This window comes from Neocloeon triangulifer, unplaced genomic scaffold (assembly GCF_031216515.1).
Source record: "Neocloeon triangulifer isolate White Clay Creek 2 clone unplaced genomic scaffold, ASM3121651v1 ptg000005l, whole genome shotgun sequence".
NCBI lineage: Eukaryota > Metazoa > Arthropoda > Insecta > Ephemeroptera > Baetidae > Neocloeon > Neocloeon triangulifer.
In genome coordinates this window covers 1,860,737-1,873,580 of record NW_026775548.1, presented here as the reverse complement: position 1 = coordinate 1,873,580, position 12,844 = coordinate 1,860,737, and the positions used below count along the sequence as shown (strand labels likewise).

Here is a 12,844-nt window from a genome sequence, read left to right as displayed (position 1 = left end):
ATAAAAAAATTAAACCAATTTTTATCAAACAATTTGGACATCTTTGTTTTTCCCGCCAAACACAAGTATTAAGTTAATTGGCTATACTAAAATTTCCTCGAATCCAATTGGTTCAAAGATACGCCCACCACATCGACCATGCCCAGTTCCCTCAAGATGCAGATCATTTGTGTTTTTTGACACTTGCAAGAACCTAGCTGTCAATTGTGTCGATTTGGTCTACAATTCTTCTTGATTTTTATATTTTTATGTAACATTTTATTGATATGTGGTCATTATGAAATTGAGATGGTTAAATACTGTAGAAATCTCCATTTAAGGTACTGAATCTTCAGGAAAAATCTACTTACTCCGCATATATACATAGACGAAAGCAATTTTTGCAAAACGTTTCTTTAATTTTTACAGGAAAACTGACTATTATTTCGATTGAAAATATCTTTTACGATGAGCATCAAGTCATTTGATTGCATTCCTGTCTTGGAAACTTCCCAGCTGCTCGCAGATCTGAGACCTCAAACTAAAATTCAGGTATAACTTAAAGGTGCCATAACAACTAAATATTTTGGTTGAAACTTCTTTTGTTTTTTTTTGCAGATTGAGAGCATAGAGTCATGTGGAAGTGAGCTCTTCTTAGGAACCTACGATGGTCTGATCCTGGTTTACAACATACAGGAAAGTCTGGAAACGGGTGGGAAGACAAAATGCTTTGCCACAAAAAACAGAGAGCGCTATTTAAGCACCGTAAATTCACTAGAAAGGGCGTTTTCAAATTTAAAGTAATGAATTTTTTCAGAGAAAGCCTATCAAGAGCATCAAAGCAGCCTCAGCTAGTGAACGACTGCTCATTATGAGCAACAACACAATTTTCTTACTGTCAATGTCGTCCCTCGAGCCTGTCGGATCGCAACTGCAAGGAGTCACAACAATTTGCGTCAATGAAAATCCATCAGACATTGATGATCCTTTTGCCACTCAAGTAATGATTACAAAATAATTATTTTTTATTTATTAATTCAATTGGGTTTAAACAGATTTGCGTGGCGACTAAAAAGAAAATTGAGGTTCACAATGCAAATGAGTCAAAGTTCTCTCTAATCACGGATGTTGCCACTTCGGAGCCTGTTGTGCACTTGGGAATAGATGGATCCTTCATATGCGTGGCTCTTATGACCAAGTACAAGATCTTCAACTTTAAAACTAAGGTTGTCCAAGAACTGTTTGATTTTCCTCCAGCTAATTTCTTTCCCATCGTAAGAAGAATACAGCAGGTTATTAACTTTTGCCGTATGAGAAAAGCATATTTTAATGTCGAATATTTTAGGGTGAATTTTTACTGACAGCTTCCGAAGGCCTTGGAATGTTTGTTACAACGGAAGGATTGTCAAATCGAGCACCAATCCAGTGGATGGTCCATACAAATTTTGACTCTGGATCGTAAGGGCTTTTTAAAGATGGATTAAATCTATGCATTTTAATTTATCAAATACTTTCAGTTCTGGCGTCATTGCAACAGCTTATTTTCATCCTTACATTTTAGCACTGTGTGGAAATTTCATCGTAGTTCACAGGTATTTAAATTTTTTTAATAATATTTGATTTAATTATCTTTGCTCCTGATTTTAGTATATTAGACCAGCAGCAAAAGCAGTCTGAGCCCTTCAGCGGAGGCGTTGCATTAGGAAATTTTGATGGTCGATTGTACGTTTGTACCTCAAAATCAGTTTACCGACTCTGTCCAGTCGCTTGGGAAAAGCAAGTCCAGGTAATTTTCTTTTAAAATTGATTTAAAAAAAAATATTTATGATCTTTTCTAGGCTCTCCTTTGTGACAAGAAAGTTGATGAGGCTCTCGATCTGATCCAAAACGCCAATTATACAGGATATTCAAGGGAGCAATTTGAAAAAATGAGCCAAAGAATAAAGCAGCAAGCGTCTTTCATTTATTTTTCTTTGAAGGACTTTGACAGAGCAAGAGAAATGTTCATTGAAAGCAACGTTGACGTCAGAGAGGTGATTTTATTAATAACAAATTTGCACAAAATTTTCTTAAAAAACTCCTCTAGGTTATTTCGCTCTTTCCAAATCTACTTCCACAATCATCTTCGTTTGTGAGAGCAATTCCACCCCTTCATGAAATTGCAGACGTTGACCAGCTATTCCAGAAAGACTCGGATGCCATTTCAGAAGCACAAGTCTGCCTTCGACAACTACTTGAAGATTTAAGAGATCCATCAGCTCCAGTTGTCTTACACCAATTTGTAATTAATTTGTTATGAGTTAATATAAAAAATTCACAATTTCTGGTACAGGAACTAGACACAGCTCTTGTCAAGTTATACGCCGAATCCAACAAAGACAGCCTTGCAGCTTTTATTTTGGCCGGAGATGTCCAGTGTGACACCAAAGACTGTTTGCAGTGGCTGGAGGAACTAGGCTGCTTCAACTCTGTTGCCCTTCTGCACAAACAATCCAAAAATAATGAGTTGGCTCTTGAGTACTGGGCTCGATTGGCATCTGGCGAAATTCAGGATGATAGTTTTCAAGGCATGGATTTCTTTGCCGAGTGTCTAGCAAAGTAATTTTTGAAATTTAATCATTCGGCAACAACTAAATATTTTCTTGTCTCTGTCAAAATCAGTACCAAAGATATGGATCTAGTTTGGAGACATGCAGCTTTTGTTTTAGACAAGGATGAAGAGTCGGGAGCCAAAATATTCACTTGCCGGAGCACGGACCAAAATCACATTCCTCTAGACGTAGATAAAATTGCAGAGTACTTGCAGAAGTATCCTAGAGCACTAGTCAATTATTTGGAGTATATTGTGTTGGAGGAGAAAAACCAAGTATAACTTCTTCCAAATTTGGCATTACAAGATATTTCTATACAATTTTTATTTTATAGGATGAAAAATTTCACTCTCGTCTGGCAGTTATTTATTTGGATTCGTTATCAAAGATGCAAAAAAACGGAGCCTCCCAAGACGAGATCCTGCGCATTCGAAAAAAATTCCAACGATTCCTCCAAGAATCAAATCTGTATCGGGTGCAAACAGTGCTTGCTAAAATCAAGGGCATGGGGTTGGACCGTGAAACAGCAACCCTGCATGGCAAGGTATTTTTAATATAACATTTATTTACTGACTGTTCATTAATTTTGTGCTTCAGCTCGGTGAGCACGACAAAGCGCTGACAATTTTGGTGCACAGACTGAAAGATTACACGGCTGCTGAAGAGTACTGCGAGGCTAACTCGGTGGGAAAAGACAAAAAGTCCAGTGAGGATCTCTTTCACAGCTTGCTCAACTGCTACTTGGACCAGCAATTTGAGTAAAAAAATTAATCTACTTGTCAAAATTATTGTATTTTATTATTTAGCAGTCAAGATGATAAAAATGAATTAGTCAAGCCAGCACTGGATTTGATCAATCGGAAGGCAAAAATGTTCAATGTGGCCAAAGTTCTGGAGCGCCTGCCTCAAGGGATTGCTGTGCCTGTTGTCGACTCTTTCCTTTGTGGTGCCCTGAGGTCGTCAATGCACAAGGTATAGATTAAGGGAAAAAACTTATTGATCCAAACTTATTTTTTAAATGCCCATTTAGTTTCGTATGAAAAAAGTGGAGGCATCTTTGGCCAAAGGCGAGAACATTCAACGGAGGCACGTCCTTTACGAGCTCCACAACAGTACTGTATTCCTGCAAGATAATAAGTATAAAATCATAAAAATAATTTGAATCAACAATCTAAAAAGAAAATCTTTTTAGTTATTGCTTTGTGTGCAAAAAACCATTCCAGGATGGCTCGTTTGCGCGATACCCCAACAATGTGATCACACACATCGCCTGTGCCAAACAAAATGATGTGTGCCCTGTCACGGGGAGGATTTTCCGCTCTCCTGATAAGCCCGATCGCTCATTTCCATCAAGCTGAATCATTCAATATAAAATGCTAAGCCTATGTTTTTACGCCCATATTATGTAAAAGCCGTATGTTGTAAACCCATAAAAAACAGAGAAGTCACATCAGATAATATAAATCTTGTTGAATTGGATTTCTTGAAATAAATATATTTCAATTCATTATTATTTTACGCCTGAGCTTATGCCTAAAAAATTAATCTCAAATTCACCTGATCTACATTTAAAAATATGTCAGTTAATTATGGAAAGACATTTTTATTTTATTTATTTTACATTTGAAAATTAATTCATTTAATACGTTTTTGAAAATAATAAGAATTGTGAAATAATGATGATAAAAAAATTTATACTGATTGAATTATTTTTCAGACATAAATAATTAAATACTAAATACTTCAAAAAATTTAAAGCCTCGGCTAACTTCCCATCTCTCTTGTAGGTTGTCTTTTTTTTCCTTTTTTTATAATATCAAGGCTAGGAAGAGCCACCTACAATTAACCACAGAACTAAAGGTGCTCATTTTTTTGCCCAGCCTCCAGCCAGACGCTTTATCTTTTACCGACCAAGGAGGCTTGGTTAAAGAAACATCAAAGACCCGACAAACTGCTTCATTTGTACATTTAAAAATATTTAAATTGATAGAAATTAATCTTGCACGCATATTCTTGCAAAATACAGCAAGTGGGCAGAAATTATCACAATATTTCCTCTTAAAACCAGGAAAATCAACTTTTGTTATGAAAGGGCAGTCCTCCTCTTTCTACCCTCCGTGTAAAGCGGCTCATCCTTTGATGTTATCCAAATAGCCCAGCACCGAGACGGACGCCGTTTGGGCCGTCTTTTTCCCCTTTTCTGGCCGCCTCGGCCTAATTTGCACATTTGTCTAGACATGTAAGTGTCCGACACACGCATTCGTACAAAATCAAGTCGCACCAGCCAAGGATGTAGGAGAACTGGAAGGCCTCTGCTGGACCACTTTTCTTCTTCTTTCGGCGGCAGCATCCCTCGTAGGGCGAGACATGTGGGTCTGTGGCTTGTTTGTGGGCCTGCTGCTGATGGCCCCGGCCCACTCGTTCGGCAACAGCAGCATCAAGCTCATCAGGGCTGAAATGAAGCGGCCGTGGAACAACGAGGTGGTCGTCGAGCCCATCAGGGGTGTTTATCTTGAGGACCTGGCTGGGAAAATCGGCTCAAATCTTCGGCAGATCAGCAATCAGGAAATGGGAGTGACGGTCATGCAGGTTAATTATTTTTTTAAATTAAATAAGAAAGACAAAGAATTAATTTTTTATATCATATTTTTAGGAAATTTATGATGCCCTGCAATTCGGACCAACCTCTCGGGATGATACGAATAAAGTTGTGGAGGTAAAAAGAATTAAAAAAGTATTAAAACTTTGAAAATATTAATTTGTAAATATTCACAGATGGCTGAAAGGCTGCAGATGAAAGTGAGGAGGTACATGGCCGTCCTGAATCGCAGCAAGGCCACCATAGAGGAGATGTTTTGGCGTCACACTTCCAAGCTGTCCTCGACTTCCTTCCCGTGCTGCACTCCGGAGCCAGACGCAGGTGCAGGCCAAGGTTCAAGAAGCTTTAGCTGCCTCATTGGTGGTTCCGCAGATCAACTCGGTCTTGTCGACCATGGTTCGAACCTCACTGATGGTATTCTGAAGTTTTATATTAAAAAAATCAAATAACTGAAACTTTTATTCAGTTTTCTCTGCCAACATCAAGTCTCACCCAACCATCAAGAGTCAGTTTTTTGTGTCCAGCGCAGACCTTAAAGGCAGGTCATTCACTCGAGTCCTCGACCAAAGCGCACCGTGCGTCCAAGACACAAGGCATAGGTACTTTGTAATTGAAATTTAAACTAAATTTTAATTAAACCATTATTCTTAGGGACGTATTTTTTGACACTATTGAGGCGCACAGCAAGAAAGTCCTTATATTGATCGACCACGGCAACTCTTTGAGCCAGAACCAGCTGAGTTTGGCCAAAATTTTGAGTAAGAATTGAATTTACTCCTTATCCTTTAATTAGCATTCTCATTTCCTCAGGCAAGAGAATAATTAGCACTCTGGCGCCTACAGACCAGGTCGGCGTAATGGCTCTTGCAGATGGCATCACCCTGCCGAGCAACCTTAAATGTCTGTCTTCGTCTCTGCCGCTGGCCATCCAGCACGTCAAAACCCTTTTTTCACGATTCGTGGACAGCTTGGAGAAAAGCAAGACGTCCACAAACCACTCCCTAGGCTTCCAGTCTGCTCTGCAGACCATACGGAAGGTGGCCAATGTGGAGGACACGGTTCTGCTGGTCTACATCAGCAGAGGCTTATTATCCTCTCTTGAAGAGGCCAAAGTTGTTTTCGAAACTATTGCCAACAACGCACAAATTATGCCTTCGAAAGTTGTTCTCAGCACTGCCGCTCTAGTCGATGGTACAGTATTAAAATTCAAAATAATAATTGAGATTTATCAAAACAAATTTACCAGATGGGAAGCCTCTGATGATTGAAAAGCAATTCATGCAAGACTTGGCAGCTCAAAACTATCACAACTACAACCTCACCGCTCCTCGAAGGGTTATTCCTGGATTACTGCAAATTGTAAATTCAAGCACAAGCATATCACTAGCCGTATCGCAACTGTTCAACTCTATGAAGGACTCTGTCAAACACGAACCTTCTTTTTCCTTGCCTACTTGGGACGGCCAAGGTAAATGACATTTTCAATAATTAATTGATCAAAATGTAACTAAATTTTTATTTTGTTTTACTTATTGTTAGGTTTGGTTGTGAGCATCACTCAGCCTTGTCTCCACTTGAACGAAGTGGTCGGTGTGGTTGGTCTCGACCTCCAGCTTTCAGATCTAGTGGAGGACGTGACCTACTTCAATGGTTACGGATCTTCTTACGCATTCATCATAACCAAGAATGGTCTCGTCCTGATGCACCCCTCACTTCCAAGGCCCAGTTTTGCCTTCGACCAGCCTCTGGTTGTGGACATAGACAATTTTGAGACGATCCCCGACTTCCAGGTGGTGCGTCGAAAAATGCTCAGCCACAAAAACGGCTCCTTCACCGTCATCCTGAGAAAGAACAGTCGCAACTACGACAAGGAGCAGGTGCATTATTGTTGGCGGCAGCTAGACGAGGCGCCGTACATCTTAGTGATTGCCTCACATGACAAGGGCAAACCTCTGAGGACTCTGCAGAGGGTAGCCATTCCTTCCAGTCGGCCAAGCCTTGTTTACCACAGGCTGGACTTGCTGCCTACCCCACCAAAGGTCAATATTTGCAGACACCAAAGACAGCTAGCAACCCTAGGTAAGTAATTATTCATTTGAATGAGATTTTAAAAACTTGCGATTTTTTCTTCAGATTCTGGCTCAATTTTTCTCTCGGCTGCATGTTTCCAATCACCGTTCGAGTACTTGATTCACGAAGACATCCCAATGCAGCTGGCAAAAAGTTACATGGACTTCCTCTTCAACAAACAAGGCGCCAATCCTGGTCTTAAATCGTCTGTGAAAAATGACGTTGGCGCACTGATGCAGATAATCGATCACTGGAAGAATGAGATGCAGGAAAGCACTGTTGGCAAATACATTGTTCGAAGGTAATGAAAAAAATACCTAATAATAATAATTTATTAATAATTAAATGTTTCAGCTTTGCTGCAACCCCCAGCGGTGTTTTTCAAATGTATCCAGGGTCGGGTCTTGACCACGATTATGACCCAACTCGTCGGCCGTGGTACATCAGGGCGCTCAAGTTTCCTGGTAAAGTGGTTCTTTCCACCCCTTACTTGGACGTTGGCGGCGCTGGATACATAGTCACATTGAGTCACACTGTTTACGAAGGCCAGTCAGCTGCTCTGCACAGTCCCTCAGACACAGTGGCTGCAGTTCTTGGCCTCGACGTCACAGTTGGCTTTGTCTACAAACTCTTGATTCAAGCTGCTCCCTTCTGCCAGGTATGGAAAAGGAAAACATTTATTTTGACTTAATATTCTGGGGCGAATAAAGTCTTTTTGATCTCAAAAGTTTTAGCAAATTCTTGCAAGTAGTGGTGCTGTTTTGTTCAACAAATCCTTTTTTAAGCAAATAATTGTTTTTAAAAATTGTGGAAAATAATCAAATTTTGTGTTTTCAGGAGCCTGGAGTAAAATGTCTTTTAATTGACGACGAGGGCTATGTCTTGGCTCACCCTAGCTTGATCGACGGAAGGGGCATTCGTCAGCACCTGACGCACAAGGAGCCCCTAGTGGCCAATGACATGCTGAACCACCAAGGTTTGGCCAGCAAAGTTCTGTGCTCGAGCTTTGCTGACCAGACCCTGCAGCGCTATTTCCGCTTCAACACTAGTCTGTCGACGGTGCTGACCAACTTGGTGCACGGAGAACAATGTGCCAAGTACCAAATTGCGGCAGTTCCTGGCACAAATGTCTTTGTGGTTGTGGTGAACGCAACCTGTGACGTCGTCACCACCTTTTGCCCGTGCAGTGTGGTCAGTATAATTATTTTTTAAATAGATCAATTTCCTCAATTTTGATTTATAGACGGACCGACTCTGCTTGAACTGCAATCGAATGGAGCAGACTGATTGTGAGTGCCCGTGCGAGTGTCCTTTGGAAATCGACTACTGCACTGGCGAACTGGCAAATAAAGACGAACATATTCCGAGCTGTCCTCCAGTTTTGGAAGCTCTCAAACCTGCTCAGCATAGCGCAATTGTTCCGGAAGAGTCGACACTTGAGCCTTGTTTCCCGAGAGATTGCGAGTACATAAATGCATACAGGTAATTATTTTTTGTCCAAATATGGACAATCAAAAAATATTAAATTTGAAGCAATTTATTAAATTAAAAAAAGAACACATGGATATTTCAAAAAACTTATATTTTATTTTGTAATTAAAATTTAAACAAAATTTCAGTGATTGTCTTGGTGTGGTGGGGTGTGAGTGGTGCGTATTGGACAGTGACGAGGAGACGCCCCTCCGAAGTCCATTCTGCACCTTCCAGGAAAAGTGCTTCAATGGCATTCTCGGCTCAAGAACCCCCTACAGCAACACCATCCTAGGTAAAATATTCTGAGCTATAATTCCGTTTCAACTATTTAAATTTGAAATCGGAATCAGGTGGTCAGTTGTCGGAGGCAAGCAGCAAGTACAAAACAACCCCTATTGGCCCTGTTGCCGGTGGCTTCATCGGCATCATTCTCACCGTCGGAATGGCCATCTACTGCTACAAGATGGCTAGTCAGAGGCAGCACATACACGCTTACATGAGCTCCGTGCCCGAAACGGCAGTTCGAATGTCCACCCTAGACAATGAAGTTGACGATGAAGATTCACCAAGTCAGACTGATACAAGTGAGACAAAATTTGAAAATTCATACAAAATTTTTTAAATTACTAGAAACAAATTTAAATCAAAACTTATCGCGAAAGAAATAATAATCAAAAGCATATTTTTAATGTATTTTTTATTCTTTTTTATACATGATTTTTTTTTAATTTAAAAACTCATTGCAGATGCTCAACAGCAACAGCAGCAAATACTGCTAGAGGAGCTGCCATCGGCCATTTCCCCTTACAGGGTGAGCACCAATTACCGAAGACCTCCTGGTGGTGACAGTGACCACGGGTACTCGACCATGACCCCTCACGACGACTCGGAGCACACGCCGTGCGCCGAGCCCTTGCTCTTGGCCAAACCTGTGCGCACATCGTCCAACTCGTCCTCACCAGTAACCACCGAGCTGCCCATGAACCAGTTCTTGGCCCCTGTCACGGTGCACATGGTCGACACCCTATGAGCAGTACTTTTTTTTAATTAGCCATAAATCAGACTGGTTGTTTAAAAAAAAAAACACCAAACTTAAGTTCTTGTGCCACTTTCTCCGAGCTTTGAGATACATTTTCTGGATTTTCTACGAAACTTTTGAGACTCGACTTGCAGCTGTTTTCCTATTTTTGTACAACAACACTTTGACGGACGGAGCCAATGTAAATTTTTACCTCATAGCATGCCAAGCAACTTTTTGATAATCGAACTTCCGTAATCTGTGTTAATTAAGGTATTTTTAAACAGTACGTACGTGTCAGTGAGTGTTTAATATTTATTTTGTGACAATGTTCCTGCTTTTGTAACGTTTTAAGTACTTTTGTAATAACTGAATATAATCTTTGTACATTTAAAGAACTGCATAGCCCAATGGTTTTTTTCTCTCCTTAAATTAAAAAAAAAACCAAGTCCAATTCTTTCTTTTGACGAGAAATATCTGCATAATTCTGGATCCAAGAGATTAAATGCTGCAGAAGTTGTCTACAAAAATGTTTAAATAGCAATTCTTTTCTATCAGGGATCGGTGAGAAAATTCATAAAAAATCTCCACAATAAAAAATCATAAGTGCTTTTAAAATGCGTCATGAAGGAGAAATTATTTTTATCACAAAATAATTGGAAAAGCTGCACTTAATTTTTTATCAAGATTTTTTTTGTAGCATTTGAATTGATATTATGAATTAATACTTACCTAATTTAGCGAAAATGATTTTTGAAATGATGAGTTACACTCCGGGTGGAAGCAATGTGAGTGTGGGCCATCAGTCAGAATCAAGAAAGCCCACATGCACATCACAGAACCCGAAAAGTTATTGAAGATTTTGGTGGTGACCGTCCTCTGGGAATATCTCCTGATTTTCTATTAAAAATTGAATTCAAAAACTCCCCGTGGTATTTGTTAATAAACTTAATCGACTTTTGAAGTCATTAAAATTTTTCTTTGTACCCTGAAAATTTTCTGCCCATTTGTTTAAAAAATATTGGAACTGTGTGCGAATTGTCTTCAATGCCCTCTCGGTGCAGACTGAGCACCAAAAGGGACACCAACATGTACGCACTTGCAAATACCTGTTACTCAAGGGGAAGGGTATTTTCGCTGATTTTGCATAATCTGCATGTACTGCAGTTCCATGTGCCTCGTCGCGCTCGAGTGCGAAACGTAAAACATTCACTACAGAAAATGAATGATAGAAATGAGACTCATTTGACAAATACATTTTATCAATTCAAAAATTTAAAACAAATATTGAACTCTTTAATACAATTAAAAAAATAATCAAAAAACAATATCCCTTTTTTAATTAATATCTTTGTAAAAATTTAAATATTTTTTTCTCAGAAAAATTTGGTTCAAAATGTCCTTTTAATTATAATTATTTATATTTTGTAATTAATGATGTGGAAAAAACTGGCTAAAAATAATTCTTCGAACTTGTTTCGACGTTGGCGTGTGCGTGCAACGGTCAGCTTAATTTCCTGTCGCAAAGTTGAGAATTCATCATTTTTCGCTCTGCTGTATCGGATTGCACTTCCTTTTTGCTGATTGCGAATTCATGTTAATTGCACGAGGGCAGCATTTCTTGAAAATAATTTAATTTGCCACGAAGATTAATACTAATTTATTTAAATTTAATTGTTCTCAAATATTAATAAAAAATTTTAATATTAAAAAAAAATTGTTGTGCGAAAATTCATTAGGAATGTCAGTGATGTCTGAAAATTGGGAAGAATAAAAAATGCTTGCTTTAAAACGATGCGAAAAAGTGGAAACGACTAACTGTCGTCTCATGTATGCATTTCGCAGACCACAATATTGAAAGACGAGGAGCTTCCATGTCTGAGAGTCAAGCAATCATATCCCAACGTGTTTATATAGAGTCATAAATAATATTGAAATGAAAAAAGCACACACGCACCAAAGGTATTATTATAATTATAATCAATTTCATTATCAAGATCAAGAACATTTTTTTGTCACTTTATAGGAGAAAGGCAAAAACTTTTACATAGGAAATTATACAATTTCCGCCTTTTTTATTAGGACATAAAGAAAAACGCAGGTAATTTACGACTAGGCAGTAAAATTATAAGAGCCATTGATTTTTATTCGGATGTATATCTTTTACTTTTTATCACAGGCAGTGAATTCTTGTTCAAGCTGTACAAAGGTAATGCACACTGGTTGCAAAGTTGCTAAAGAAGCAGGAAAGACGCTAAATATGATTACACTTGCGTTTCTTGTTTTCTTATTTAACGTGTGCGCGCGCGAGAAAATAAGAAGCCTCTGAGCATTTTATTTTATTTTATGAGACCAACTCACATACGAAATATAAGAAACACGTTTGTTAACAAACGCACTTTTCAATATAAATGATTATAAAATAAATAAAAAATTCCGATCGTGATTAGCGAATTAAAAAGCAACTCTCGGAGGAAGATTTAATTATTGCGTTCGAGGAGGAGCAGAGATCGATTCTGGTTTTGATTGAGAAGAGAAAAATATGCGATCGTCGTTTCAATTGTTTAACAGAAAGCCGGGTCAAGCAACTTGTGATTCCAACTATTATTCCGAGTCAATAACATCACGCAACTTTCACGACGAACAGAAAGTCGCGTCCTCTTCTCTCGCGCAGGTTGATAAAAATTTGACGAGTGAAGAGTAACATCGAATCTGAAATCTCGTTAGAAAATTGAAACATTTATTTTGTTTAATTTTACCAAAATTTATAACCTTTTAAAAATATTTAAAGATATAAAATATTTAAAAAAAAAGGAAACTATTGTGATTTCAATAATAATCCAGGTATTAAATATTAAAATTTTTTAAATAAACACGCATGATATTGCAATTTATGCTTAATGTATGGATTTCTTTCTTCTTCATTGAAGTGAAAAATTAATTTGTAAATTACAATTTTTTTATTTATATCGAAAGTTCATAAATATACCAGTTAAAATTTTTAAATATATTAACATTCCATATTTTCAAAGTTAAAAGTCTCAATATCAATAATGGTGGTTAAAATTTCCGATATTTTTTTCTTCCCATATATTGCCAAAGACAACTCCTATT

At 38.3% G+C, this 12,844-nt stretch overlaps 2 protein-coding genes across 3 annotated transcripts; both read left to right on the top strand.

Moving 5' to 3' along the window:
* The first annotated feature begins 147 nt into the window (after positions 1 to 147).
* Positions 148 to 4,088, top strand: LOC132193791 (transforming growth factor-beta receptor-associated protein 1-like). Of its 2 annotated transcripts, none has more exons than XM_059614681.1 (17): positions 148 to 320; positions 409 to 531; positions 598 to 744; positions 797 to 979; positions 1,035 to 1,271; positions 1,325 to 1,437; positions 1,497 to 1,571; positions 1,627 to 1,765; positions 1,818 to 2,012; positions 2,066 to 2,260; positions 2,312 to 2,577; positions 2,641 to 2,845; positions 2,905 to 3,114; positions 3,168 to 3,328; positions 3,380 to 3,542; positions 3,601 to 3,707; positions 3,763 to 4,088. In XM_059614681.1, the coding sequence occupies exons 2-17, from the start codon at positions 448 to 450 to the stop codon at positions 3,926 to 3,928; spliced, it is 2,646 nt and encodes an 881-aa protein (XP_059470664.1). In that variant the 5' UTR covers positions 148 to 320; positions 409 to 447; the 3' UTR covers positions 3,929 to 4,088. The 2 variants fall into 2 exon arrangements, with proteins under 2 accessions (XP_059470664.1, XP_059470663.1); XM_059614680.1 differs by having other exon boundaries at positions 3,377 to 3,542.
* A 404-nt stretch (positions 4,089 to 4,492) lies between these two features.
* Positions 4,493 to 10,135, top strand: LOC132193892 (VWFA and cache domain-containing protein 1). The gene is made up of 15 exons (XM_059614838.1): positions 4,493 to 5,159; positions 5,224 to 5,286; positions 5,346 to 5,583; positions 5,636 to 5,768; positions 5,821 to 5,927; positions 5,980 to 6,360; positions 6,416 to 6,637; positions 6,709 to 7,248; positions 7,303 to 7,540; positions 7,594 to 7,897; positions 8,077 to 8,430; positions 8,483 to 8,721; positions 8,859 to 9,004; positions 9,063 to 9,296; positions 9,459 to 10,135. Exons 1-15 carry the CDS (start codon positions 4,938 to 4,940, stop codon positions 9,740 to 9,742), a joined length of 3,705 nt encoding a protein of 1,234 aa, XP_059470821.1. The 5' UTR covers positions 4,493 to 4,937; the 3' UTR covers positions 9,743 to 10,135.
* Positions 10,136 to 12,844: the final 2,709 nt, after the last annotated feature.

Bases quoted from the DNA above. Each gene is read 5' to 3' on its own strand.
- LOC132193791 (XM_059614680.1), top strand. From the start codon at position 448: ATGAGCATCAAGTCATTTGATTGCATTCCTGTCTTGGAAACTTCCCAG. The intron at 1,438-1,496 runs GTAAGGGCTTTT...AAATACTTTCAG, and splicing joins ACAAATTTTGACTCTGGATC to TTCTGGCGTCATTGCAACAG. The intron at 3,329-3,376 runs GTAAAAAAATTA...TTTATTATTTAG, and splicing joins TACTTGGACCAGCAATTTGA to CAGTCAAGATGATAAAAATG.
- LOC132193892 (XM_059614838.1), top strand. From the start codon at position 4,938: ATGTGGGTCTGTGGCTTGTTTGTGGGCCTGCTGCTGATGGCCCCGGCC. The intron at 6,638-6,708 runs GTAAATGACATT...ACTTATTGTTAG, and splicing joins GCCTACTTGGGACGGCCAAG to GTTTGGTTGTGAGCATCACT. The intron at 9,005-9,062 runs GTAAAATATTCT...AATCGGAATCAG, and splicing joins CTACAGCAACACCATCCTAG to GTGGTCAGTTGTCGGAGGCA.